At 43.0% G+C, this 25,941-nt stretch overlaps 1 protein-coding gene across 2 annotated transcripts; it reads right to left on the minus strand.

Moving 5' to 3' along the window:
* LOC311046512 (E3 ubiquitin-protein ligase TRIM21) lies at positions 1-25,941 on the minus strand. Of its 2 annotated transcripts, none has more exons than XM_084058860.1 (12): positions 25,580-25,941; positions 20,998-21,205; positions 19,558-19,778; positions 14,732-15,017; positions 13,403-13,679; positions 11,783-11,878; positions 9,896-10,144; positions 9,219-9,241; positions 7,689-7,834; positions 5,824-6,038; positions 5,248-5,349; positions 1-1,789 (listed from the first exon to the last, which is right to left on the minus strand). In XM_084058860.1, exons 1-12 carry the CDS (start codon positions 25,848-25,850, stop codon positions 1,547-1,549), a joined length of 2,337 nt encoding a protein of 778 aa, XP_083914986.1. In that variant the 5' UTR covers positions 25,851-25,941; the 3' UTR covers positions 1-1,546. The 2 variants fall into 2 exon arrangements, with proteins under 2 accessions (XP_083914986.1, XP_083914985.1); XM_084058859.1 differs by having other exon boundaries at positions 7,689-7,840.

The following is a 25,941-nucleotide window of genomic DNA, read 5'->3' on the forward strand; positions in this document are numbered from 1 at the left end:
ACACACACACACACACACACACACACACACACACACACACACACACACACACACACACACACACACATACACACACACACACACACACACACACACACACTTTTGACATTATGTTTATGACACGTAATCATTTTGGAAATATCAGAATTTGACCCTTACGCAAACAAGATGTATTGTATTGTAGGCATTACTGATGAAATGAGTACAATGGACCACAATGGAAACAAGCCCTCAGAGGCTTTTTACTACCTGAACTGTTAACAAACGTGTTAATAAAGTGTCCATTCAATCAAAAGATCTGTATCGGCCGATCATGAAGAAAAAAACTAAAGTGTGATCAGGATGGGAGCTCCTCTAGTTTATGTTGGAATGTTGAAGCACAAAGTGTGTCTCGCTTCACAGAGTTTACAATCATATTGTTCCCGTCTCCACATTGAAACTGTTTATTTGTAAATTAACGTGAAGACCGTTACGGGCTTCACGAGGTGATGACCAAGCTCTATGCACAGCAGCCATTTTGGAGAGAAATTGGGCCTCTTCTTACTTGTGTGTTACCAATGATACTAATTAAGAATCGGTTCCATTCTGGTCAAACAGAGTCAGGGTGCTGATATTGTGCATGTTGGCTCACTGGAAACACTTTGTTACACCAGTGAGTCTCAAAGTGTGGTCCAGGGACCCTCATGGTTCCTTGAGGGGGTTCCAAATGGCCCCTTAAAAAGGTGTGTAACTATGAGAGTGTACAGATGGAACCAAATGGACCCGTAATTGTTGAGTTATGGGATCCTTAAAATTAAAAGGTTTGAGAACCACTGTGCTACACTAAATGGAACATAGCCTTCATTAGTATCATTGGTAACACCTGTGAAGGAAGTAAGGAAGAGGCCCAATTCCTTTCCAATATGGCTGCTGTGCATAGAGCCTAAACAAGCACTAGGGGAGGGGAGGGGGGGGGGTTCTCACTCAGCAGTAAACAAACCCACAGACAGTGTAAGTTACACACTCATTCAGGGTAGCTGCACATTTCTAAGGTGGCAGTTAAAGAACAATTTTAAGACATTTTTAATACCTCTAAAATTAAAGAAAATAAAAAAAGTCAATCACTGCATCAAAGGTCCATGAAACAAATTGGCAAACAATTTGTCCAAATTGTCAAATATTACCTAAGAAAGAAGCAAACAATTTGTTGTGAGTTTTCTGTGGAACCGAGTCAAACAAAAATGTAATACCTGAACTCAAATACGATTAGTTTGAGGGGTCCCCAGTTCAAAGACGATTATTTTGGGGGGTCCCCAGTTCAAATACGATTATTTTGGGGGGGTTGCGGCCTGAAAGATGAGAGAACGACTGCCGACTTATGCAAAAACAAAAGTGACACTTTCTCATATGATCTAATATCAAACGATTAAAATGGCCATTTAAAACATGTAAAATAATAACAGGCATCATGATGCAGAAGATCACAGATACATTAGCTGTGTTATGAACACAGACAGGGCTGATATGTAACATTATTAATGAATGAATCGATTGATTGATGGATGAATTAATTGCTGTCATCGTTAAACAGATCACAGATGTGTAGGTGTGTTTTGCTGACACTCAGAGCGGGATACAGAGCCTCGGTGAAGCTGTGTTTGAAGCAGTGCAGCAGCACCAGAGCGCCCCCTGGCGTCACACTGTAGAATGACAGCACTCCCTCGTCAAAGTCCAGGAACACGCCCACCGTCTGCAGCGCGTCTGCGGCCACGCCCACACTGGCGGCCATCTTGTCATGACACGCCTCCACCTGAGCCAATCGATAAGGTGCATTTGTCACACAGGGACAACAGCAAAAAAAAAAAAAAACGTATCTCACTCATGACTGAAAGTTTTTGTTAGGCCGTGACCTAGGGCTGGGATACGGAACCGAAGGAACCGGATCTAACATTGAGGAACAGGAATCTGTTCCGTCATATTTGGAACCGTTTCCGGAACCGGGTTTTATAACACTGTCAGAGCTGGTATGTGGACTTCATGTCTGATATACAATAGGCTCTATGCACAGCAGCCATATTATGAAGACATTCACAGGTGTTACCAATGATACTAATGAAGGCTCTGTTCCATCCTGGTCAAACAGAGTCAGGGTGCTGATATTGTGCATGTTGGCTCACTGGAAACACTGTTACACCAGTGGGTCTACAGTTGGGGTCCAGGAACCCTCATGGGCTTCCAAATGGCCCCTTACAGGTGTGTAACGGGTCCATTTGGTTCCATTTGTACACTCTCAGAGTTATGGGGGTTGTGGAAACCACTGTGCTACACTAAATGGAACAGAGTCTTCATTAGTATCATTGGTAACACCTGTGAAGGAAGTGATAATATGGCTGCTGTGCATAGAGCCTATTACAATACCTGTGGTTCTCAAACTTTTTCATTTCAAGGACCACCATAACTCTGAGAGTGTACAAATGGAACCAAACGGACCCCAAGTGTACACTCTCAGAGTTACAGACCTGTAAGAGTCCATTTGGTAAAAATAACCCAGAGGGTCCCTGGACTAGCCTGGTTCTAAACCATAGACCCCGCCCACTCTCTGAGTGGACCGTCTCTTGGTCTGGTGTTGAAATGTGAGCCAAGGACTTTCTGCGATACCAAAAAGCACCGTCCAATGAGAGTCGGAGGTGGGGGTGGGCCTAACGACAAGCGAATCAGCGAATGTCTGCCAAAACAAGCTGTGCGATGATGTCAGATGTAGGCGGATCCGTGGATCTCTTGTGATTGGTTTAGGGAAATTCGAAGTCCCTTCCCCCTGGTAATCGCCGACACTGCAGCCAATAGGCTCTATTCACAGCAGCCATATTATGAAGACATTCACAGGTGTTACCCATGATACTAATGAAGGCTCTGTTCCATTCTGGTCAAACAGAGTCAGGGTGCTGATATTGTGCATGTTGGCTCACTGGAAACACTCTGTTACACCAGTGGGTCTACAGTTGGGGTCCAGGGACCCTCATGGGCTTCCAAATCGCCCCTTACAGGTGTGTAACTCTGAGAGTGTACAAATGGAACCAAATGGACGCTTAAGGGTCCATTTGGTTCCATGTGTACACTCTCAGAGTTATGGAGGTCGTGGAAACCACTGTGCTACATTAAATGGAACAGAGCCTTCATTAGTATCATTGGTAAACACCTGTGAAGGAAGTGATAATATGGCTGCTGTGCATAGAGCCTATTTCAGACTGAAGCCCCACGCAGCTTCAGGCTGATAATCAGGCTTATCCCTGGACCTTACTTTGAGAACCACTGCGGCATATGTATGATGGAATTTGTGTTTATCAAAGATTGTAATGAAGGCTAAATTTAAATAGATTTTAAAATATGTTAATCGTTAAAGGGAACCGTTAAGGAATGGGACCGTTAAGAGGGAATCGTTAAGGAACCGGAACCATTCAAATCTTAATGGATCCCAACCCTAAGGATTGCCACGCTGGGCAAGACCTGGGATGTTGGTTGGCTAGGAAGTTGACAACCGGAAATGGTTGAATTTGGCGGAGGTACTGCCCAAGGAAATGACGTTGATGCTTTACAAATCTGTTAACATTCTCCGTGAATGAAATGAGTGTTGTGATTGGTCAAAAAATATCGTTTCCGTTTCCAGGGGAAACGGAAATCCTGTCCACTCAGGACTTCCTAGACACTCGCTGCTTTAGGTCGTGACCAGGCTCTTCTCTTCGCAGATGAGTGAGGCTGGGACCGAGGCTAAAGGATTGCAGATTCCACAGGCAGTAATGTTTCACCTGGTATCCCATTTGTGTTCTTAACTCTTAAACTGCCAGAGTTTTTCAGAAAAGTGTCCTATAACACTAGACGAACCCAGCTTCATTTTGTTGTGATCACGAGTTAATGTTCTCAGTTGTGGTGTTTGAGCGTCGTAGATTACTATTGACTCCTGTGGTAGAATGGTAGCGTTGTCTAAGTAGCAACGGTTGCTAAGCTAGGATTGGACAATACATATTGTGGGGTGGGGCTTAGCGGTCGCTCTATTGCATACATATTATTGTAGTGGTTCTCAAAGTGAGGTCCAGGGACACTCTGGGTTTCTTGAGGGGGTTCCAAATGGACCCTTACAGGTCTGTAACTCTGAGAGTGTACACATGGAACCAAATGGATTTGTTGAAATTAAAACGTTTGAGAACCACCAGTATTGTAATTGAATGGCAGACGTGAAGTCCACAATACCAGCTCTGACCATGTGACTCTCTGATGGTTCCAAATGTGATGGAACTGATTCCGGTTCCAAAATGTTGTATCCGGTCCTCAATTCCAGATCCCAAACCTACCGATTACACATTGACAACATTTTGTTTTGTGTGTTGACCGTCAATCTATGCCACATTGACACATTGTCAGTGAATCTGTGCACGTGCGTACAAAGCATCACATTTTCACTGTATTTTCGGCGATACGTTTGCATGTTCTACATACAGCCAACCAGTTAAAGAAATCACTGATTGAGGCTTTAACCTTTGCTTTAATGAAATATCCCAGACCATTGAGTTTTTATGGAATAGACTTCTGAACATCAATTTACAATTAAGCAATAGAACTCCGTTAGAATAATTAGAATATCATTATATTGCTAGTTTCACCCATTCTAGTCTTATAACATCTCATAAAAATGACTGAAATCAATTGGGGCGACTGACAACCTTACTCCATGTCACCCACCACGCCTCTCTCTCTGCTCAGGCGCCATGATCATTTTTTTTTTTTTTTTCAGTGTCCGTGTGGCTCAGTCGGTAGAGCACTCGCCCTCGTCATGGGTTCGATCCCGGGCACCGCCAACTCAGCATATGAGTAAATGGTGAATGGTGCATTCATATAGCGCTTTCATCCAAAGCGCTTTAGATTGATTGTGCCATTAACCCATTCACACACACATTCATACACCGATGGCGGACAAGGACACTTCAACACTAACTCTAGGGGAGCGCCCCAGCGCAGGATCGAACTGGGAACCTTGCGGTTTTCCAGTTCACTGTACCCGGCCACTCTACCCCTGAGCCACTGCCGCCCCACAGCGTATGAGTACCATGGCTTGGGTGCGGCAAGTTGTGCGGTAAGTACTGGGAGCTGATGGTAGGTGTGGCGCTCCACCTCAGCATTCCATCTCCCAGGGGTCTATCGTGTTTTTAACGGAGATAGACTCAGGTGTTCTGGCTGATACCGACAACTTATTATTATTATTATAGTGTCACCCACCTTGCCTCTCTCTCTGCTCAGGCACCAGGAAAACGTGTTGAAACCCAAACGACATCCGTCCTTCTGACCTTTGCGTCCCATCTGAGCCTCACACAGCCCCACCTAGTGGCGGAACACATACTTAATACTCTTTTACAAGTATAAAAGGCCTGCACAAAATGTTACTCAAGTAAAGGCCTTTGCAGACAGGGTGTGATTAGTCAATCAGTTTTCAAATAATAGACCCCTTAACAGACGACGTCATACTGGCTGCGTGCAGCCAGTATGCGCGCAACGAAACCCATTATATCAGGTCTCGTTAGGACGCGTCTCACTAGCCAACACACACAAGAGGGGGTTGGGGTGTGCTGAAACCAGTGCACCCCAAAACAGGTTGGGAATTGATTGCGTGAAACAATCACCTGTGCGTCCAGGCTCAATGTTAGTAAACAAATAATTGGTCTATAGTGGAGTAAAAAGTACAATATTTGCCTCTGAGCTGTATTGGAGCAGAAGTAAAACAAATGGATATACTCAAGTAAAATTATAGTTAAGTACAGTACTTAAAGTAAATAGTTACTTTCCACCACCCCCTACCTTCCAGCGGCCCTCGTCTGAAGACACCCGCACCTCCCAGTAGCAGCGGCCTCCCGTCACCGGCGAGGAGGCCAGGATCTGGGGGAAGGAGCTGAATCGAGCCCCCTGCTCCGGATAGGCCTGCTGGAGCTCAGTGTACGTCACCGTCCTGCTGTCTGCTGACAGCAGCAGTTTGGGGTGAGCCGTGTCCACGTCTAGGACAGGAACCGTCCCATCTGGAGGACGCACGCACGCACACGCACACGCACACGCACACACACACACACACACACACACACACACACACACAAATCAATAGATAAAACAGAATAGAGATGTAGAGACTCTAGAGCAGGGGTCTTTTCAGGCCAAGGACCAAGGACCCCCTAGCTGAGAGAGAGATGAAGCAGGGACCCCCTCTATATTGCATAAAATGGTGTTGCAGATTAAACCTTTTTTTTTAAAAACATGGTCTGCTCTTTTTTTCCCTCTACACCTATACCTAGCCGGTATATATGTATAAGAGCCAATCTACAAGCTCGCCTCGCGCTGCGAGGCGTTGTAGATCTGCTATTTTTGGCTAAAGTTCTCCTCAGAAAAGGGATGCTAGTGGTTCATGTAAAATAAAATATATCAAACAAAGATTTGGCGGCCCCCCTGTAGTAACTCTGAGGACCCCCTAGGGGTCCCCGACCCCCTGTTGAAGACCCCTGCTCTAGGGCTTAGGGCTGTGTCACGATTATGACATTTTACTTGACGATTAATTCTCACTTAATCCTTCCATGTCGGCAAGAACACCCATGACCCAGGACCCATTCAAATTGCATTATAAAACAAAATGTGAGACGCCAGGGGGTTATATAATTGTGATAAACAATTTATATTGCGTTTCTGTCGTTGGAACATTATGAATAAAAACATATTTTCTGTTTGGCTTTTAGGCTTCGTAAACAAAAGATTAACAGGGCAGATATGAACTTTACATTAAAAAAAAAACATTTATAGTGGAAATAGCCGATCTAAAATTATTATTATTATTATTATTATTACAATTTAGACATTTAGCAGACACTCTTAATCCAGAGCAATTTACAGTAAGCAAGGAAAACACGGGGTAATAAATCAAATGCATAGCAATAGTAATATAGTAATCTAGGATCATAGGTAAACCAAGAACCTATCATCAGTCTAAACAGTATAATATAAAAAAATCTATGATCTGTATTCTGTACATTAAAACTATACATACTATAGGATGACAGGTCTGCAAATGAACCTGGCATCTGTCTACATTACATGCTATCTAAATTACATTTTAGACTTTGCATAAGACAGCATATAGTCGTCAAGGCGGGCAAGTACTATGAGCTACGGTAGTGTCTGAAGAGGTGAGTCTTCAGATTACGGCAGAAGATTGGGAGTGAGTCTGCAGTTCTAAGTGCAATGGGGAGTTCATTCCACAATTTGGGAGCCAGAAGGGAGAAGAGTCTGGGACGTGTGGAGCGTTGTCTTTAATATGATGATTGTAATAGGCTCTATTCACAGCAGCCATTTTATGAAGACATTCACAGGTGTTACCAATGATACTAATGAAGGCTCTGTTCCATTCTGGTCAAGCAGAGTCAGGGTGCTGATATTGTGCATGTTGGCTCACTGGAAACACTCTGCTACACCAGTGGGTCTAAAGTTGGGGTCCAGGGACCCTCATGGGCTTCCAAATGGCCCCTTACGGGTGTGTAACTCTGAGAGTGTACAAATGGAAACCACTGTGCTAGACTAAATGGAACAGAGCCTTCATTAGTATCATTGGTAACACCTGTGAAGGAAGTGATAATATGGCTGCTGTGCATAGAGCCTATTATTAAACAGAGATAGATGCTACTCACACAGCAGCCTGTAGGGGTCTCTGTCGGGCAGCGAAATGACCACGTTGTCCAGTCTCTTCTCGGTCCATTTCTGCAGGCAGGAGAGACGAGCTGTGTCCATCTCTGGAGCCTGAGAGACACTGTCCACCCCACTGTCCACCATGTCACTGAGTCTGGAGAGACATAAACACACTGAGACACTGTCCACTGAGGAAGAAGTTATATGGCTGCTTATATCTAACCTTTATATTAGGGATGTCCGATTTTATCGGCCTCCCGATATTATCGGCCGATATTAGCATAAAAATTGATATCGGGAAAATATCGGTATCGGTTTTTGAAAAAAAAAAAATTTTTTTTTTTTTTTGTTTTTTTTTTTTGCTTTATAAATAAGTTACAGGAGTTCTTACTGTATATGGTGTGTGTGATATGAAATTTGAGCTTACCCTAGTCACAATAATCCCCGCATATATCGGTATCGGTTGATATCGGTATCGGTAATTAAGAGTTGGACAATATCGGTATATCGGTTATCGGTAAAAAAGCCAATATCGGACAACCCTACTTTATATTATACCATCCCTTATAACAGGGGTTCTCAACCTTTTCAGGCCGCGACCCCCAAAATAATGATATTATTTCCCGCGACCCCCCGCGTGCACGCGCGCGGTCCCGTTCGCGCGCGCGAAGGTTATTTAATTATAATAGGTTATCTGATAATTGTTTATTATCAAAATATTTTTGCAAAAAGTGGGTAAATTGAGTAAATTAAATGATAAAACATGAATTAATGATAACATAAAAAAATATTTTGTAAAATTTTTTTTTTTTTTTTATAAATTCACCAAAAAATCTGGCGACCCCCCAAAATTATTCGGCGACCCCCAGGTTGAGAACCACTGCCTTATAATACTTCTACAATACATTATGATATGTGTCAGCTTGTAAGAGCCTAGATGTCTCCCCTAGGCCTAATAGCTATTGTTTTGGTACAGCCTATCTTGTTATGGTTAATGTACTTCTGACCATGATATCACGTACATAAAGCATAACCACCTCCACCTAGAATATTGTCTCGACTCCTATGTGCCTTATTGATTGCTGATTAAGCGAGAGAGAAAAGGTCTGTTTAGGTGGAGTTTTTTTCTTCCGTGGGTTGGCCCGCTTCGCCCGCCCTGCGATAACTGCGTCGTAATCTATAACCCGTCCGTCCCCCACGGTTCAACCCGCGGGACCTGCGGGCTACGGGTCGGCCCGCGCATCACTAAAACAAACAATTCTAAACTAAATTTAAGGAATATGACAGCATTAAAGCTAGTATTATAATTACAGAAACATATATCTGTTACAGTTGACCCAGCGGATCGAGGATTAACTCTCGGGTTACAGTGGAAACAAAGCCATTGGCTTTTTTGTGATCATTCATGTGGCTCTTTTTGTAACGTATAAGGCTGTACTTTTAAATTTGCCAGGACATATTCAATCAATTAATCAATAAGCTGTTGTGATTTGGAACTATAAAAAATAGAATTGAAAATAGAAGTGACTTACATTTGGGCCACCTTGCTGTATTCCTGTGATGAGACAGAAGAACAAGAGAAGATGATGTTTGTAGCAGAAACAGCTACGTCTATAGTGGACAAATTACTCAACTCCAGTACTTCAGTCCAAGTATAAATATTCACTCCACCACACATGAAAGTTGCTCTGTCAAATTGTACTTAATGTACTGTAAGTACATTATAGTAACTGACTAACTAATTAACTATTAAAGGTGTCACGATTTGCCTAATCCACAATTTGATTTTAGATTTCAAGGTTTCAATGTTAATCATTATTGCAATAATGATTAACAGAACAAAATAACGAGAATCGCGATCCTGCTTTTAATTTAAATTCAACTGAATTGAACATCAGTTTTGATTCGATTTCAATTCGTATAAAAAATTGTGATGGCCTTACTAACTAACTAACTAACTAACTGACTACCTCTAAATAATAGTCTCTGTCGGTGGAAACCTAATGTGTCCAAAGCAGTTACTTTTCAGGATACAGATTCAAAAATAGCAAAAATAGCAGATATACAAGCTCGAAGCGCCGCGTTTCGAGCTTGTAGATCTGCTATTTTTGATGCTTTATGTGTGACGCTGTAGTATGATGAAGTAGGGACGTTCATTTACGAAAAAACACAAACAGTTAGAACATGGACATCAACATCATCTCCTCACCATGATGAAGGCCTGGTCCTGCAGCCGCTGGTCTCCTCTGGCGTCGGCCAGGGTCTCCAGGGAGTGGAGCCCCTGCTGGATGGAGGCCAGGGCGCCCTGGAAGGCGCCCAGCTTCTCCTCCACGCCCCCCACGCACCGCCTCTCCTCCCGCTCCACGCAGTGCAGCGCCGTGCTCTCCTCCTGCTCCAGGGCCTCCCGCATCGCCACGTACTGCTGGGACACGCCCGCGCGCGCCGTCTGTAAGAGGGTCTGGAGAGAGGAGAGATAGAGCGAGAGAGAGAGCGATAGAGAGAGAGAGAGAGAGAACAGAGAGTTATTATAGTTAACCCATTAAGACCTGAAGCCGATTCTACAAATGTCTTCTAAATCCCAACAGTTTTCTGAAAAACCTGTGTTTCTATATCAGTGGTTCTCAAACTTTTTCATGTCAAGGACCCAACAACATGATATGTATTTGTATTTGATATGATATGTATGATGATATGTATCTGCTATTTTTGAATAGCCAAAGTGTAAAATACTGCTTTTTTTTTATAGCTCAAATCAAAAATTACACAGATGCGTTCCAGGTCTTAATGGGTTAAAGGGCTATTTCACTTTCAAAACATGTTTGGGGTCATTTTGACGTTTACTCAGGCTTTTGTGTGAGCACTCCGGACAGTTTTTGCATGTTTTATTTTAAAACCTTTTTTCGCACATGCAAACGGTTTGCCTTCCTTGTGGCATAGGAATGAAGTTTGGAATTTGACTGGAAGTCAGAAATCGTCTGACACAAGACCCCATGAACCGTAGTGATCCTGCGCTGTGGGGAACATTTGGCGAAGGTAGCCATCGCGTCACATCGTGACGCGTTTGTCAGCTTGTTTTAATTAGTGTAGAGTTAAAACAGTCCAGACTGATTGTCTCCTTTCGGCGGATTTGTTTTTATCACTTCGCTTCGAAGTCTAGTAAAGCTGACATTACCACGGGGCGGGACCGTCGGGACGGGCACCCCGGTGCCGCGGCTTCTGATTGGTTTGTGGTGCGGGACAGAGCCTTCTCATGTAAAATTCAAGTCAATTCCTTATGTCCATTCCTATGTAATAGGCTCTATGCACAGCAGCCATGTTGGGAATGAATTGGGCCCCTTCCTTACTTCCTTCACAGGTGTTACCAATGATACTAACTAAGGCTCTGTTCCATTTAGTGTGGCATAGTGGTTGTCTTATTTTCAAGGACTCCCGTAACTCAGAGAGTGTACAAATGGAATCACACCCACCATAAGGGGCCATTTGGTAACCAAAATGGAGTGTTTCTAGTGAGCCAACATGCACAATATCAGCACCCTGACCAGAATGGAACAGAGCCTGTATTAGCATCATTGGTAACACCTGTGAAGGAAGTAAGGCCCAATTTCTTTCCAATATGGCTGCTGTGCATAGAGCCTATTCCTTACTCTCCTATGTAATTGGTGACGTTTCAAACAGGATGATAGCCAGACGGAGAAGTGAAGTGAAAAGAAGAAACGAACGCTGAAAGAGCACTTCCGTCTGGATTCCAGGCTGGGCTATTGACACTATTAAAGTATTTTTGTTTCGTTTTTTTCGTATGAAGTTATTAAATATGTAAATTATTTGTCATATCTGCCCTGTGCAACTTTAGGTTACAAAGCCTGGCTAAAATCCAAACAGAAATGTAATTTTTGTTCATAATGCTCCAATGTCGGAACGACAGAAACACAATTAAATCGTTGATCGCAATTAATTGAGCGACACTTAATCTTCAAGTAAAATGTCTTAGTGGTGACACAGCCCTACTGGTGACATTATGACTATGTAGTTGGTGGGTGACTGTCTGTCTGCACGTAGTACACATGAATACATGTACAAATACAGCTGGTTTGTGTACCTGGTACTGTTGTTTCTTGTGTGTGAGTTGAGTCACTCTGTTGACCAGCGTCTGTTCGTTCTCCTGAAGATGTTTAATGTCGTCCTTCAATGTTTCCTGATGTAATAACCGACAATATACACACACACACACACACACACACACACACACACACACACACACACACACACACACACACACACACACACACACACACACACACACACACACAGTAACGTCAGACTAATAATAATACATTTTATTTATAATGCACTTTACATTTCAACAAATCTTAAAGGGCTACAATAAATATTTGCATGACTGTAAAAAGATCTAAGAAAGCAGAAAACAAAACATAAAAAAAAATGTTAAAAAGGTTCAGTCCTCTCTTAGACTAATATGAGCCTTTCTGTCAGGTTGTGTTCCCACATTATTATTGACTGACACGCATCACTCAAATGAACTGAATGGACGGAAATGATGCCCTTAAAAGGAGTAGTTCACCCCCAAAAAAATCATATTTTCTATCAATTTCACACCCCGTGAAGCATTGAATTCATGGAGATTTTTTTGTTTTTGTCACATAAGTGAGACAATAATTTGATGATAATAATAAAGATGCTAATGTATCCGGTAGGAGACACAAAGGAGACTCTTTGTGTCTCCTATCGGAGAGACCGCAGGTCATCAAATTATTGGCTTAGGAATGCGATAAAAACAAAAAAATCGCCATGAATGTTATGCTTCATGGGGTGTGTAATTGATAAAAAATAAGAAATGTTTTGGTTGAACAACTCCTTTAATTCACTCTCTGTTTCCCCAGTAAGCTCCCTAGGAGACTTATATTATCTATCGGCTAAATAAGCATTGTTTGTGTTTAATGTGCTAAAAGAGTGACTTAGAGAGAGCTGTTTCACCTGAAAATGTAAGTCAATGAGGAGGATATTTTTGGAACATCAATTTCTAATGATTTAATGATCAGTAATACTGTATCTGGAGTTACATCATGACAAAATAACTACACAACCCAAACCTCAAATGTCTCTTTTTGCATTGACACACATCAATACACGACCGCTTACGCATTGCTTTGATGAAGGCTCTGTGTGCCAATAAAAAAAGTGGAAATGTGAGTAGGCTACTTTTTCCTCCATTGATTCAAAATTTGGGATGTGGTACCTTTTGGGGATTTTTTAAATTCCTGTCATCGTATTGTATGGCATCTCAAGGATTCCCAAACTTTTCAGGCCGCGACCCGCCAGAATAATCATATTTGAACTGGGGACCCCCCACCCTGACAAACATTGTAGGCATTACATTTACAGTAGTTTGACTAGGTTCCACAGATAAATATTGGGAAAATACCCGATCTACAAGCTCACAACGCCTCGCACTGCAAGGCGTTGTGAGCTTGTAGATCGGCTATTTTCACAATGTTTGCCTCTTTCTTACGCAACACTTGACAAATTGGTGTTAAAAAGGTCTTAAAAGTCATTAAATTGTAAATTTAGAAATGTGCAGATACCCTGTATACACTTATACTGTATGTTGGTGTGTTTACTGTTGAGTGAGAAAACAATGCTGCACATTAAGCTAATCATCTGGGGACCCCCCCCCCCCTCTCTCCCAGGTATATCTCACCCTGAGCTCTCTCTCGGCCTCTCGGATGCTGATGCAGGCGTGTTCCCGGTGCGTTCCGATCACGGTGCACACGGTGCACACGCACACGGCACACTGCCGGCAGTAGATGCGGTTCATCTCCTGGTGCTCCTGGCACCTCCAGGGGGCGATGTCCTCCATGGGAGGGACCAGCGTGTGGCTCTGGAACACTGGACTGTCCAGGTGGGGGCGCAAGTGCTCCGCGCACATGGAGGCGCCGCACACCAGGCAGGTCTTCACCGCACACTGCTGTCTGGAACTGGTTAATTCATGTGTATACTCATTAAAAAAAAGGTAGGGTGAATCATTTGTTTTTGTTAAAATACGTGTTAAATAGATCTATTAGGCCTGTCCCCGACTAAGGATTTATATAGTCGAATCTGATTGGCCAAATATTGCCTATAGTCGACTAATGCAACACCCATTTTTTTTTTTTGCATGATTCAACTGAGTCGAATCAGTTTGATTCGACTGCCAATCTCTCAGTCGAATCATGCAAAAAAGGATGCAGTAGAGGAACATTCCATTTGGGCTGCCTGGGTGCTTAATGTCTGATTTGACATATACTTGCTTGGTTTCTCCCAATAAATCATGATGTATATCCTATTTTTTTTTTCTTCATAATTCTATTTTCTTCATAAAGAGATTGGCAGTCGACTCAGACTCCCCTCAGTGATAGTCGACTATTCGAATAATCAAGGTCAGGCCTAAGATCTATATTCTGATAGTACTCATTGCTATAGAGCATGGGTCTTCAACAGGGGGTCCGTGATCCCTAGGGGGACCTCAGAGCTACTTCAGGAATGGGCCGCCAAATGTTTGTGTGATTGGAACTTTTTCTCATTTTTACATTAACCACTTGAACCCTAGCAACCATATTCTGGGGGGAACATTACCCAATAATAGTAGATCTACAAGCTCACAACAATACATACAAAATTATGTTGAGCCCTGATAAGGCATAATTCTAATATTGCCTTTTGCCATAGTGACACAGGTGTGTGAGGGACATGTGTTTAGTTTTGGGGTTTGTTTATTCTTTTGGTGGTGGGGGGGTTGGATTTCTGCACGTTTATTCAAGGGCCGTGGCATATTGGCATATTAATGAGAAACCACAGTTCGGACGTGCGAACTCCGACTTTAATATAGTTGAAGGCAAACTAAACTAAGCCATTTCACAAAATAAAAACTAATCTAAACTTGAAACCCCACAAAAATGTATTAAATCTGAAGTACTGAAATGATGGAAAACACAAAGTCGAAATGTAATAAAAAAGAAATAAAAAGGGAACAATCCACAGCATTTCTAACCTGGGACAGTAGTGGCACATCACGGTCACCTCGGGCCCCCTGGGGGCCAGGGTGATGCGGCGAGGGGACGAAGAGGGGGGCGTGGCCGCAGGACGCTTGGCGAGCAGGCCAGGAGACAAGCTGAGACGAAGAATAGGAGGAGAAGAAGAAGAAGGCTGGTCTTTTCCAGGAGGATGGTGGGTGGTGGACCGGCTTGGGGACGGAGGAGGGAGAGACGTTCCTGGAGCTCCTCTAGTGGAGCGTGTGGGAGAGGGCGCGTCGCACATGTCCACCTCGGTAGAGTCACCTGCAGGCAAACATAACAGACATGTTGGGTTAGAAGAGGCTCTATTCACAGCAGCCATATTATGAAGACATTCACAGGTGCTACCAATTATACTAATGAAGGCTCTGTTCCATTCATGGGCAAACAGAGTCAGGGTGCTGATATTGTGCATGTTGGCTCACTGGAAACACTCTGCTACACCAGAGGGTCTACAGTTGGGGTCCAGGGACCCTCATGGGCTTCCAAATGGCCCCTTAACGGGTGTGTCACTCTGAGAGTGTACAAATGGAACCATTTGTACACTCTCAGAGTTATGGGGGTCGTGGAAACCACTGTGCTACACTATGGAACAGAGCCTTCATTAGTGTCATTACCTGTGAAGGAAGTGATAATATGGCTGCTGTGCATAGAGCCTATTTAAGGACTTTTAAGACCTTTATAATACCAAAAGAAATGAAGAAAAAACACCATTATTGCATCAAAAGAAATAAACAAACTACTATAAAAAAGTGGTCAAACATGGGCCAAATTGTCAAATAATATAAGAAAGAGTCAAACATTGTGAAGATAGCCGATCTACAAGCTCACAACGCCTCGCAACGGTGCACAATATTTTTCTGTGGAACCGAGTCACACTGAATGTAATGCCTCAACTCCTGCATTCCAAGTGCTTGTCAGGGTGGGGGGTCCCCAGTTCAAATATGATTATTTTTCAAGGGTCACGTCCTGAAAAAGGTTGAGAATCACTGTCCTAGACCTGTTTCCCAAAGAGTGGGTTGGAACCCATTTTTGGGTCTCTGACCCATTTTGTTTTTAATTACCGGTAGTTATAAATTATTATTGTTTGACAAGTTTGAAAACAATTGATAATATAGCAACATAAGTAAAAAAAACATTTTAAAAATGTTTTGGAAAAAATTACTTTAGGATTTAGAAGACATTTGTAAAATCTCCAGAAGCAAAGATTTGAGTTAAAAACTTTCGCTTTAAAAAAGTATATATATATATTCAAACTAAAGATTTGCACACATTTTCACGATTTTTCTAAAAAACAGCAGATCTACAAGATCTATAGCACGGCACTCAGTGCCGCGCTATGAGCTTGTATATCTGCTATTTTTGAATAGCCAAAGAAATCTTAAAATGACACAGATGCGTTCCCGGTCTTAAAGGGTTAAAATACTTCATCTTGAAATAAAAGACTATTTCCGCAGCATTTGAATTTCGCAGCCACATGGTGGCAGCAGAGCAGCAGTGTTTGTTGGCCTCGATGGAAACCTAATGACTGACAACTTGAATCCACTGGTTCCCAAGGTGGGGTCCGGGGACCACCAGGGGTCCAAATGGACCCTTTACGGGCCTGTAACTCTGAGAGTGTACAAATGGAACCAAATGGACCCTTACAGATCTGTAACTCTGAGTGTACACGTGAAACCGAATGGACCCATACAGGTCTGTAACTCTGAGAGTGTACAAACATGGAACCAAATGGACCCTTACAGGTCTGTAACATGGACCCTCATGGGTCTGTCTGTAACTCCCAAAAGTGTACACATGGAACCAAATGGACCATTATTGGTCTGTAATTCTGACTTGTGTACAAATGGAACCATATTTGTACAATTATGTACCCCAAGCGCCCCGCCCCCAGTCCCACCACACCATTACATGCAGAGTCAATGCAAAGATGTCACTTCGGCGCAACGTTGCATCGAACGGTGCGAACGTGGCGACACGAACGAACCGTTTCGTTGCTTTGGTGTCTTCCCAACTGAGGCGACGTTCACACAATATGTAGAATGATGATGTTTAGCTATTATTATCATTCTAAACCTACAGTATGTTCCTGCTGTTCTCATACAGACAACCAGTTGAAGAAATTGCAGACTGAGGCTTTAACCTTTGCTTTTATTAAATATAACACTAACTAATAAACACTGTTTGACCACTTCAAATAATCATCTTAAAATAACTAATAACCGATAATAGACGATCTTGTAGGTGAGCAGATGATTTGCTTTATGTGAAACATTGTTTTCTCACTCAACAAACTAACTACCATACAGTGTAAGTGTATAAAGGGTATCTGCACATTTCTAAAGTGACAATTTAAGGACTTTTAAGACCTTTTTAATACCTCTAAAAGTAAAATAAATAAACAAACAAAATAAGACCATTACTGCGTAAAAAGTAATCAACAAAATATATTACCAAACATTGTCGAACATTGTCCAAATTGTCAAACATTACCTAAGAAAGAAATTGTGAAAATAGCCAATCTCAAAACGCTTCGTAGTTCGGCTATTTTCACAATGATTATTTTGGGGGGCTGCAGCCTTAAAAGTTTGAGAACCACTGCTTTCAAGAACGTATGAAGAAAAAAACAGAGACACCCAGGCCCGGATCTGACCCAATTTGCGCCCTAGTCAAGCTTTCTCTGAGGGGGCTTGATATGTTGCCCTGTGATAGGCTCTATTCACAGCAGCCATATTATGAAGACATTCACAGGTGTTACCAATGATACTAATGAAGGCTCTGTTCCATTCTGGTCAAACAGAGTCAGGGTGCTAATATTGTGCATGTTGGCCCACTGGAAACACCAGTGGTCTACAATTGGGGTCCAGGGACCCTCATGGGCTTCCAAACGGCCCCTTACAGGTGTGTAACTCTGAGAGTGTACAAATGGAACCAAATGGACCCGTAAGGGTCCATTTGGTTCCATTTGTACACTCTCAGAGTTATTACGGGTCCATTTGGTTCCATTTGTACACTCTCAGAGTTATGGGGGTCGTGGAAACCACTGTGCTAGACTAAATGGAACAGAGCCTGTATTAGTATCATTGGCAACACCTGTGAATGGCAACGTTGTGGAGCCACGGTGGCCCCGCCGACCGCCTCCAAGCAAAACACTCAGCATAGCCAACACCAAGGAATTCCAATCCCTTCTATGCAAGATCACCACGGATCATCATCACACACAAAGGTTTCACAAAAGTCTCGAATGGCTTTTTGCCTTTCTCATTTTCTTGGCGTACCTTCAACGAGGCGTTGTCACATCGTTGCTCAATCAATGACTGTAATGATCAATCATGTGCCATGCAGTCTTTATTTTTAATATAGACTACATACAGTATAACAAATGATAGAACGCATTTCTCACCTTCTTTCCTCTAAACTGCAGCACTCATGGTGGTTTATTTGGTAGCATTTCGTAGTGTGTGTGACTTTACTTAAGACCGGGGACGCATCTGTGTCATTTTAAGATTTCTTTGGCTATTCAAAAATAGCAGATCTACAAGCTCTGAAAAATCGTGAAAATGTGTGCAAATCTTTGAATATATATACTTTTAAGGGAACATTTTTAACTTTAACATTTTAACTTCTCCTGGAACAAAATATTTTGAGATGGAGGGGTCCACGGCCAAATACATATCATTTTGGGTGGTCCTTGACATGAAAAAGTTTGAGAACCACTGATATTATAGCAACATACGTTTTTTTTTTTTTAAATGTTAAGATTTAGAATTTGCACATTTGTAGAATCCCCCAGAAGCAAAGATGTGAGTTACAAATGTTCGCTTTAAAAATATACATATAGTCAAAAATGTGCACACATTTTCACGATTAAAAAAAGTAGCCCAAAGAAATCTAAAAATGACACAGACGTGTTCCCGGTCTTAATGCATTAACTGTTAGTATGCATTAACAATAGGGGAGAGCGGAGAGGTGAGCGGAGAGAGTCGTCAGTCTATCAGCCGCCCCTCCCCCTCCCCAGCTCTCCCAGTTCCAAGCAGCAGACCGACAGACAGGCAGTATCACAAGGTTAATAGGCTCTAAGCACAGCAGCCATATTGGCAAGAAATTGGGCCTCTTCTTACTTCCTTCACAGGTGTTACTAATGAAGGCTCTGTTCCATTCTGGTCAGGGTGCTGATATTGTGCATGTTGGCTCACTAGAAACACTCCATTTTGGTTCCCAAATGCCCCCTTATGGTGGGTGTGTAACTCTGAGAGTGTACAAATGGAACCAAATGGACCCGTATGGGTCCATTTGGTTCCATTTGTACACTCTCAGAGTTGTGGGGGTCCTTGAAAATAAGACAACCACTATGCCACACTAAATGGAACAGAGCCTTAATTAGTATCATTGGTAACACCTGTGAAGGAAGTAAGGAAGGGGCCCAATTAATATGGCTGCTGTGCATAGAGCCTATTCACCCAACAGTGATGTGACTTGCAAACGACAAACGCGTGATAGATAGAATACCAATCGTGCAAGTGTCATCGTTCATTTCAGAATACTACACCACCAACACAAAATGACACTTTCTCACATGATCTAACAATATCAAACGATTAAAATGACCGTATCAAAACATGTCAAATCAGAACAGGCATCATGATGCAGAAGATCACAGATACTCCTCAGCTGTGTAATGAACACAGACCGGGCCAATATGTAACATTAGTAATCTATTGGTTAATTGATTGATTAATTAATTTTTGTCATCGTTAAACAAATCAAACTGAGGGACATTAATAAAAATTATAGAAAGACAGACCTGATGGCGCAGCAGCTTGTGGACGAGGTTGGACCTTCAGGTCGGTGTCTGAGTCGTGTGGAACGTTGTTCAATAATTCTACATCATCACTGCCAGAGTCAGAGGAAGACCTGGTCCCACCATCACCACCCCCATAATCATCATCATCATCTTCATCATGGATCTCTATAGGTTCTTCTTGTCTCTCCGTCTTGGGCGGGTCAACGTCAGCAGCCGATTGGCTGTTGGGTGGAACGATTTACAAAGCGGGCATTTATCAGCCTCTCTTATTCAGAGCGACTCGAGGTCAGAATAGGCTCTGTGCAAAGCAGCCATATTGGAAGGAAATTGGGCCTGTTCCTTACTTCCTTCACAGCCGTTACCAATGATACTAATGAAGGCTCTGTTCTATTTGGCCGGCGAGCGGCGTTCTCCTATCGCTTCGCAGTAGCGGGGGGGGTGGGGCCAGGAGGACAGTACTCTTTTTTTGGTCAGATTATGCTGTCGGAGACCCAAAAAAGGTCCCCGGCAGCATAATCTGACCAAATATCCTACAGTGTGTGCATGCCTTAAGGGTCCATTTGGTTCCATTATTACACTGAGTTACACTCCCGTAAGGAGCCATTTGGAACCCCCCTCAAGGACCCATGAGTGTCCCTGGACCACACTTTGAGACCCACTAGTGTAGTAGAGGGTTTCCAGTGAGCCAACATGAACAATAACAGCACCTCTGACTCTGCTTGAACAGAATGGAACAGAGCCTTCATTAGTATCATTGGTAACACCTGTGAAGGTCTTTACAATATGGTTGCTGTGCATAGAGCCTATAAGCAGAGTAAACATGAACTCTAGTCAATAAACAACCAGGTAAACAATGAACCTACAGTAGCATCTGTCTAAAAACAACATGCTATCTACTGTAAATGACATACTGTACATTTGAAACTATAGGATACCAGGTAAGCAATGAACAAGGAGAGTCAAGTGCTAGGCTGTGAGGTGGAGTGTGAAGAGGTGAGTGCTAGGGGGTGAGGTGGAGTCCGAAGAGGTGAGTGCTAGGGGGTGAGGTGGAGTCTGAAGAGGTGAGTGCTAGGGGGTGAGGTGGAGTGTGAAGAGGTGAGTGCTAGGGGGTGAGGTGGAGTGTGAAGAGGACAAGAGGTGAGTGCTAGGGGGTGAGGAGGTGTGAAGAGAGGTGAGTGCTAGGGGGTGAGGTGGAGTGTGAAGAGTTGAGTGCTAGGGGGTGAGGTGGAGTGTGAAGAGGTGAGTGCTAGGGGGTGAGGTGGAGTGTGAAGAGGTGTGTGCTAGGTGGTGAGGTGGAGTGTGAAGAGGTGAGTGCTAGGGTGTGAGGTGGAGTCTGAAGAGGTGAGTGCTAGGTGGTGAGGTGGAGTCCGAAGAGGTGAGTGCTAGGGGGTGAGGTGGAGTGTGAAGAGGTGAGTGCTAGGTGGTGAGTTGGATTCTCACCTCACAGGTGTGGTCGTGGTTGCACCGGGAGCTGATTGGCTGCTTGGTGGGTCAGGTGTAGGGGTGGTGGGAGTGGGAGGAGCCTCTTCGGCAGCGGGTGATGTGATTGGCTCGCCGGAGGCGGGGCGCTTGGGGTCGGGAGGTCGCTCCGGAACAGCCGAACTGGACTTTCTCTTCCCAAGGAGGGAGGATGTTCCCATACTCCATCCTGATAGGTTAAAACACTTCTGTTTGGTTTGGGCAATAGGCTCTATGCACAGCAGCCATATTGGGAATGAATTGGGCCCCTTCCGTACTTCCTTCACAGGTGTTACCAATGATACTAATTAAGGCTCTGTTCCATTTAGTGTAGCATAGTGGTTGTCTTATTTTCAAGGACCGCCATAACTCTGAGAGTGTACAAATGGAACCAAATGGACCCGTAAGGGTCCATTTGGTTCCATTTGTACACTCTCAGAGTTACACACCCACCATAAGGGGCCATTTGGGAACCAAAATGGAGTGTTTCAGTGAGCCAAAATGCACAATATCAGCACCCTGACCAGAATGGAACAGAGCCTTCATTAGTATCATTGGTAACACCTGTGAAGGAAGTAAGAAGAGGCCCAATTTCTTTCCAATATGGCTGCTGTGCATAGAGCCTATTGTCAACGGTGGACAAAGTACTCAACCCCAGTACTCGAGTAAAAGTATAGCTACTCCTGGTCAAATATTACTCCACTGCGACTGAAAGTCGCTCAGTCAGACTTGTACTTCAGTTAAAGTTCTGGCTTTTAAAAATACTTATGTATTCAAGTAAACAAAATATCAATAATAGTCAGTGAAAATGGCAGATCTACAAGCTCATAACCTGTCACATCACAGCGTGTTGTGAGCTTGTAGATATGCCATTTTCAATGTATTTGAGATATGGCTTAATTGGTTACCTCATTACAGTATGTACAGTCCTAGTGGACACAAAAGTACAATTTTGTCCTTGGAAATGTAGTGGATTTAAAGCCATAAGTCTCCAAAAATACATATACTCAAGTTAAGTACAGATACTCAAAATTACTTTTAGTACGACTTCATCTTCATATAATAGGCTCTATATGCACAGCAGCCAGGTGTTACCAATGATACTAATGAAGGCTCTGTTCCATTCTGGTCAGGGTGCTGATATTGTGCATGTTGGCTCACTAGAAACACTCCATTTTGGTTCCCAAATGGCCCCTTATGGTGGGTGTGTAACTCTGAGAGTGTACAAATGGAACCATTTGGTTCCATTTGTACACTCTCAGAGTTATTATGGGGGTCCTTGAAAATAAGACAACCACTATGCCACACTAAATGAAACAGAGCCTTAATTACTATCATTGGTAACACCTGTGAAGGAAGTAAGGAAGGGGCCCAATTTATTTCCAATATGGCTGCTGTGCATAGAGCCTATTCCCCATGATGTGGAGTTAGGAGATTGTGGAGTTAGGTGGGTTGTCCCCCAATGACCCATTCATTAGAATGATGAAGTCACTCCACATTAATGATCAAAAACCTCCTAACTCCACTTGGGCTGGATTTGAGTAAAGTGATTCAAGTTACCTGACAATGTATAAAAGGTTTTCATTTCCTGAAAAGTTAATATGTTGGATATAGCTGGTTTCTGCCGGACAGCAGATATATGCAGGATAGCTTATTAATGGACTGAATTGTATCCAGTGGTCTAGAATTTTGGGGCATTTTTAATGTTACTGATGGTGTATATAATATTCCAAGCTTATACGTACATTGTACATAATATATTCTGATCTACTCCTATTAGTATAAAACTTTTTTTTTAAACTTTTTTCTGTCTTTCTCTTTCAATAATAATAATAACTATCATTATTACCTATGCTTCTACATTGTCTGAAGGAAGCTAAACAAAAATAAGACGTTGATTTACTCTCATGTACCAATAAAATACAACCTGTAGCTATGAATAATAAATGTAGGGGGACTCGGTCTACTGTGGAAAGCATGGCGGTTTCTATTGGCTTCTCATTGTTCACATCCGGTTTAAAGCCCGCCTACAACATCCGGTCATTTTCACCATATACGCACATTTAAACACGGAGACGATTCCCGGATCCGACTCTAGACCGGATATGTACACTGCAAAGTGAATGGATCCCAGTCTAACTGCTTTAATAACGACTCACGACGGTTCCAATCCAAAATAGCAGATCTACAAGCTCACAACGCGTCACGTCCGCGACACATTGAGAGCTTGTAGATCTGCTATTTTAAGAAGCGCCGACACCATAGCGCCACAACATAATGAACTGCGTATTTCCCATAGAGATAGACTGTAAATCTACACTGTCGTGAAAATAATAAAACATTATAATTTCGGTACCCACATAAACAAAGTGATGTGGTTTTTAAAGCCTGCTCTACACGGTGGGAAGACTCTCAGAAACAAATATTTTGAGTAAAAATAATTTATTTGCCAGAAAATTAGCTCCGACGGAACCTCTCCCTCCTCTGTATAGCTCCGAGATGAGGTTCCTCGTTTGTTTCTGCCGTTTACGGTAGACATTGTCGCACATTTTCCACTTTACATGTTTCTTACCCCTTTCTGCACATCGTATCCAAAAAGTAAAGCTTTTCCGACATTCTCTCAGATGTTTTAAGTTCTAGCGCACCATAAAATCTATCCAACGAGTTGAAGAAAGTATTTAATTTGCCTCGGTCCTCAGCCGGTTCCATGTTTTTAAGACATTTCGCAAGAGTTGCGCCCGTAGAGATAACACTACTGATTCCCCTACTGGTCAAATGTTGAATTGCATCTTCTAATGCAAAATATTATGGAACCGGCTGAGGACAGAGGCAAATTGAATACTTTCTTCAACTCGTTGGATAGCTTTTACGGTGCGCTAGAACTTAAAACATCTGAGAGAATGGCGTAAAAGCTTTACTTTTTTGGATACGCTGTGCAGAAAGGGGTCAGAAACATATGTAAAGTGGAAAATGTGCGACATTGTCCTGCTCAAACGGCAGAGGGAAACGAGGAACCTCATCTCGGAGCTATACAGCGGAGGGAGAGGTTCCGTAGGGGCTAAGCAGACTGGAGAGAACATAATGATATTATGTATTTAAATGGTTTTACTGAAGTGTAGTGAACAGTTACAGTAGGAGAACTCCTCCTAAACGCCATGGAGCAGAGCTAGCAGAGAGAAGAGCACCAGAGCTAGCCTATAGATGCTATCAATGCTAGACCCTCCATTATTATTATACAGCTCCATTCATGCAACAGAATAAGTCCTGTAACATGTGATTGTTATTAAACCACGAGCCAATTAGTCTTGATCTAGCCTTAGATCAAGACTCTCGTAGATGTATTTGATCGATTTTGACTTTGTTTATCCCGACGAGTCTTAGCTACCGCCCCCCCAAATTGCCCTGCAATGTCAGCAGAAAAGCCCGTACTTCTCCTAACATGTACAAATGCAAAATATAAGGTGCTTACCCGCTTGCCCCAAATGTTAACTTGGTGTCCGTTGTATTAGTATTAGTGTATTAGTCTATATTTTACAATAAAGAAGGGTTTTAATCCCGTCTGTGGTCGAACGGCATTTCCCCCTCTCGTTTACTTCCTTGTTTACATTGAAGTGTAATTCCGGCTTTCACCGGATGCGCCCCTTCGCTACCGCGCATTAGGAACTTCCGACCGAATGGGCCACAGACGGGATTAAAACACTTCTTTATTGAAAATATGGACTAATACATTACACAAATACCCGGACACCTAGTTAACATTTGGGGCAAGCACCTTATATTTTGCATTTGTACAACACGGGCTTTACTGGTGACATTCCAGGGCAAACTGCGGGAGGTGGTCGCTAAGACTCTCGTAGATACGAAAGTAAAAGTCAGATTCGATCAAATACATCTACGATAGTCTTGATCCAAGGCAGGGAACTCTCGGGGTTCTAAATTGACCTTTACAAAGTCTGCAACTCTGACTAGCGTACAAATGGAACCAAATGGACTCAATGTGGTTCCATTTGTACACTAGCCAGAGTAAAGGGAGCTTGAAATGTAGTTTGAGAACCACTGGTCCAGAGTCCAGGACTAGCTGTAGAATACAACTCTCGTAGACGTACTTATGATTCTGACGTTTTCAATCTACCTAAACTACCGCTCATTGGGAACTTCCGACAGAATCGGCCACAGACGGCATTAAAACACTTATTTATTGAAAGATGTGGATTATTACATTAAACTACTACCCCGTAGCGAGAGTTAACATTCAGGGCGTGGGGGTAAGCACCTTTATTCTCAATGTGTACATGTTTGGAGTGTCTACGGGATATAGTGCTGAAAGTCACTGTATCCATGGGGGTGAACCCTACAACTCTCGTAGATTGAAAACGTCAGAATCATAAATACGTCTACGAGAGTTGTATTCTACAGCTATAGTGGAGTAGAAGTAAAAGTACTGAAAATTGGAAATAGTCCAGTAAAGTAAAAATTGTACTAAAGTACAGTACTTTGAGTAAATGTACTTAGTTACTTTACAGCACAGCGTGCGTCTAGTTGCTTGCGTCTATACTTTGTTTACCTGGACGGTTCGCCGCTGCAGACCCTGCGGAGGATCTGCCGCTCTGGGGGGTCTGGCTGAAGGGCAGGGTCCGGTACTCGGTCTTGCACCTCCACTCGGGACAGTAGTAGGGTCCCTGGTGGTCCTTGGACCCCCCGGACCACAGGTCCCCGATGCACCGCCTGCAGAACCTGTGTTTACACTGCTTCAGCGTCACGGCGTCCGCCGCCAGGGGGCTCTGGCACAGCGGGCACTGCTGCTGCTGCTGACCGCCGTCCAGTGTATTACCCATTTATTATTGATTGATTAACTACTGTTTAATGTGATTATTCTGTCTGTCTGTCTGTATGTCTGTCTTGTGATTATTCTGTTTGTATGTCTGT

This window comes from Gymnoscopelus microlampas, assembly GCF_963454915.1.
Source record: "Gymnoscopelus microlampas genome assembly, chromosome: 6".
Classification (NCBI taxonomy): domain Eukaryota; kingdom Metazoa; phylum Chordata; class Actinopteri; order Myctophiformes; family Myctophidae; genus Gymnoscopelus; species Gymnoscopelus microlampas.

Bases quoted from the DNA above. Each gene is read 5' to 3' on its own strand.
- LOC311046512 (XM_084058859.1), bottom strand. From the start codon at position 25,850: ATGGGTAATACACTGGACGGCGGTCAGCAGCAGCAGCAGTGCCCGCTG. The intron at 15,018-19,557 runs GTCTGTCTTTCT...GTTTGCCTGCAG, and splicing joins ACAAGCTGCTGCGCCATCAG to GTGACTCTACCGAGGTGGAC. The intron at 13,680-14,731 runs GTTAGAAATGCT...TGAATTAACCAG, and splicing joins ATGTGCCACTACTGTCCCAG to TTCCAGACAGCAGTGTGCGG.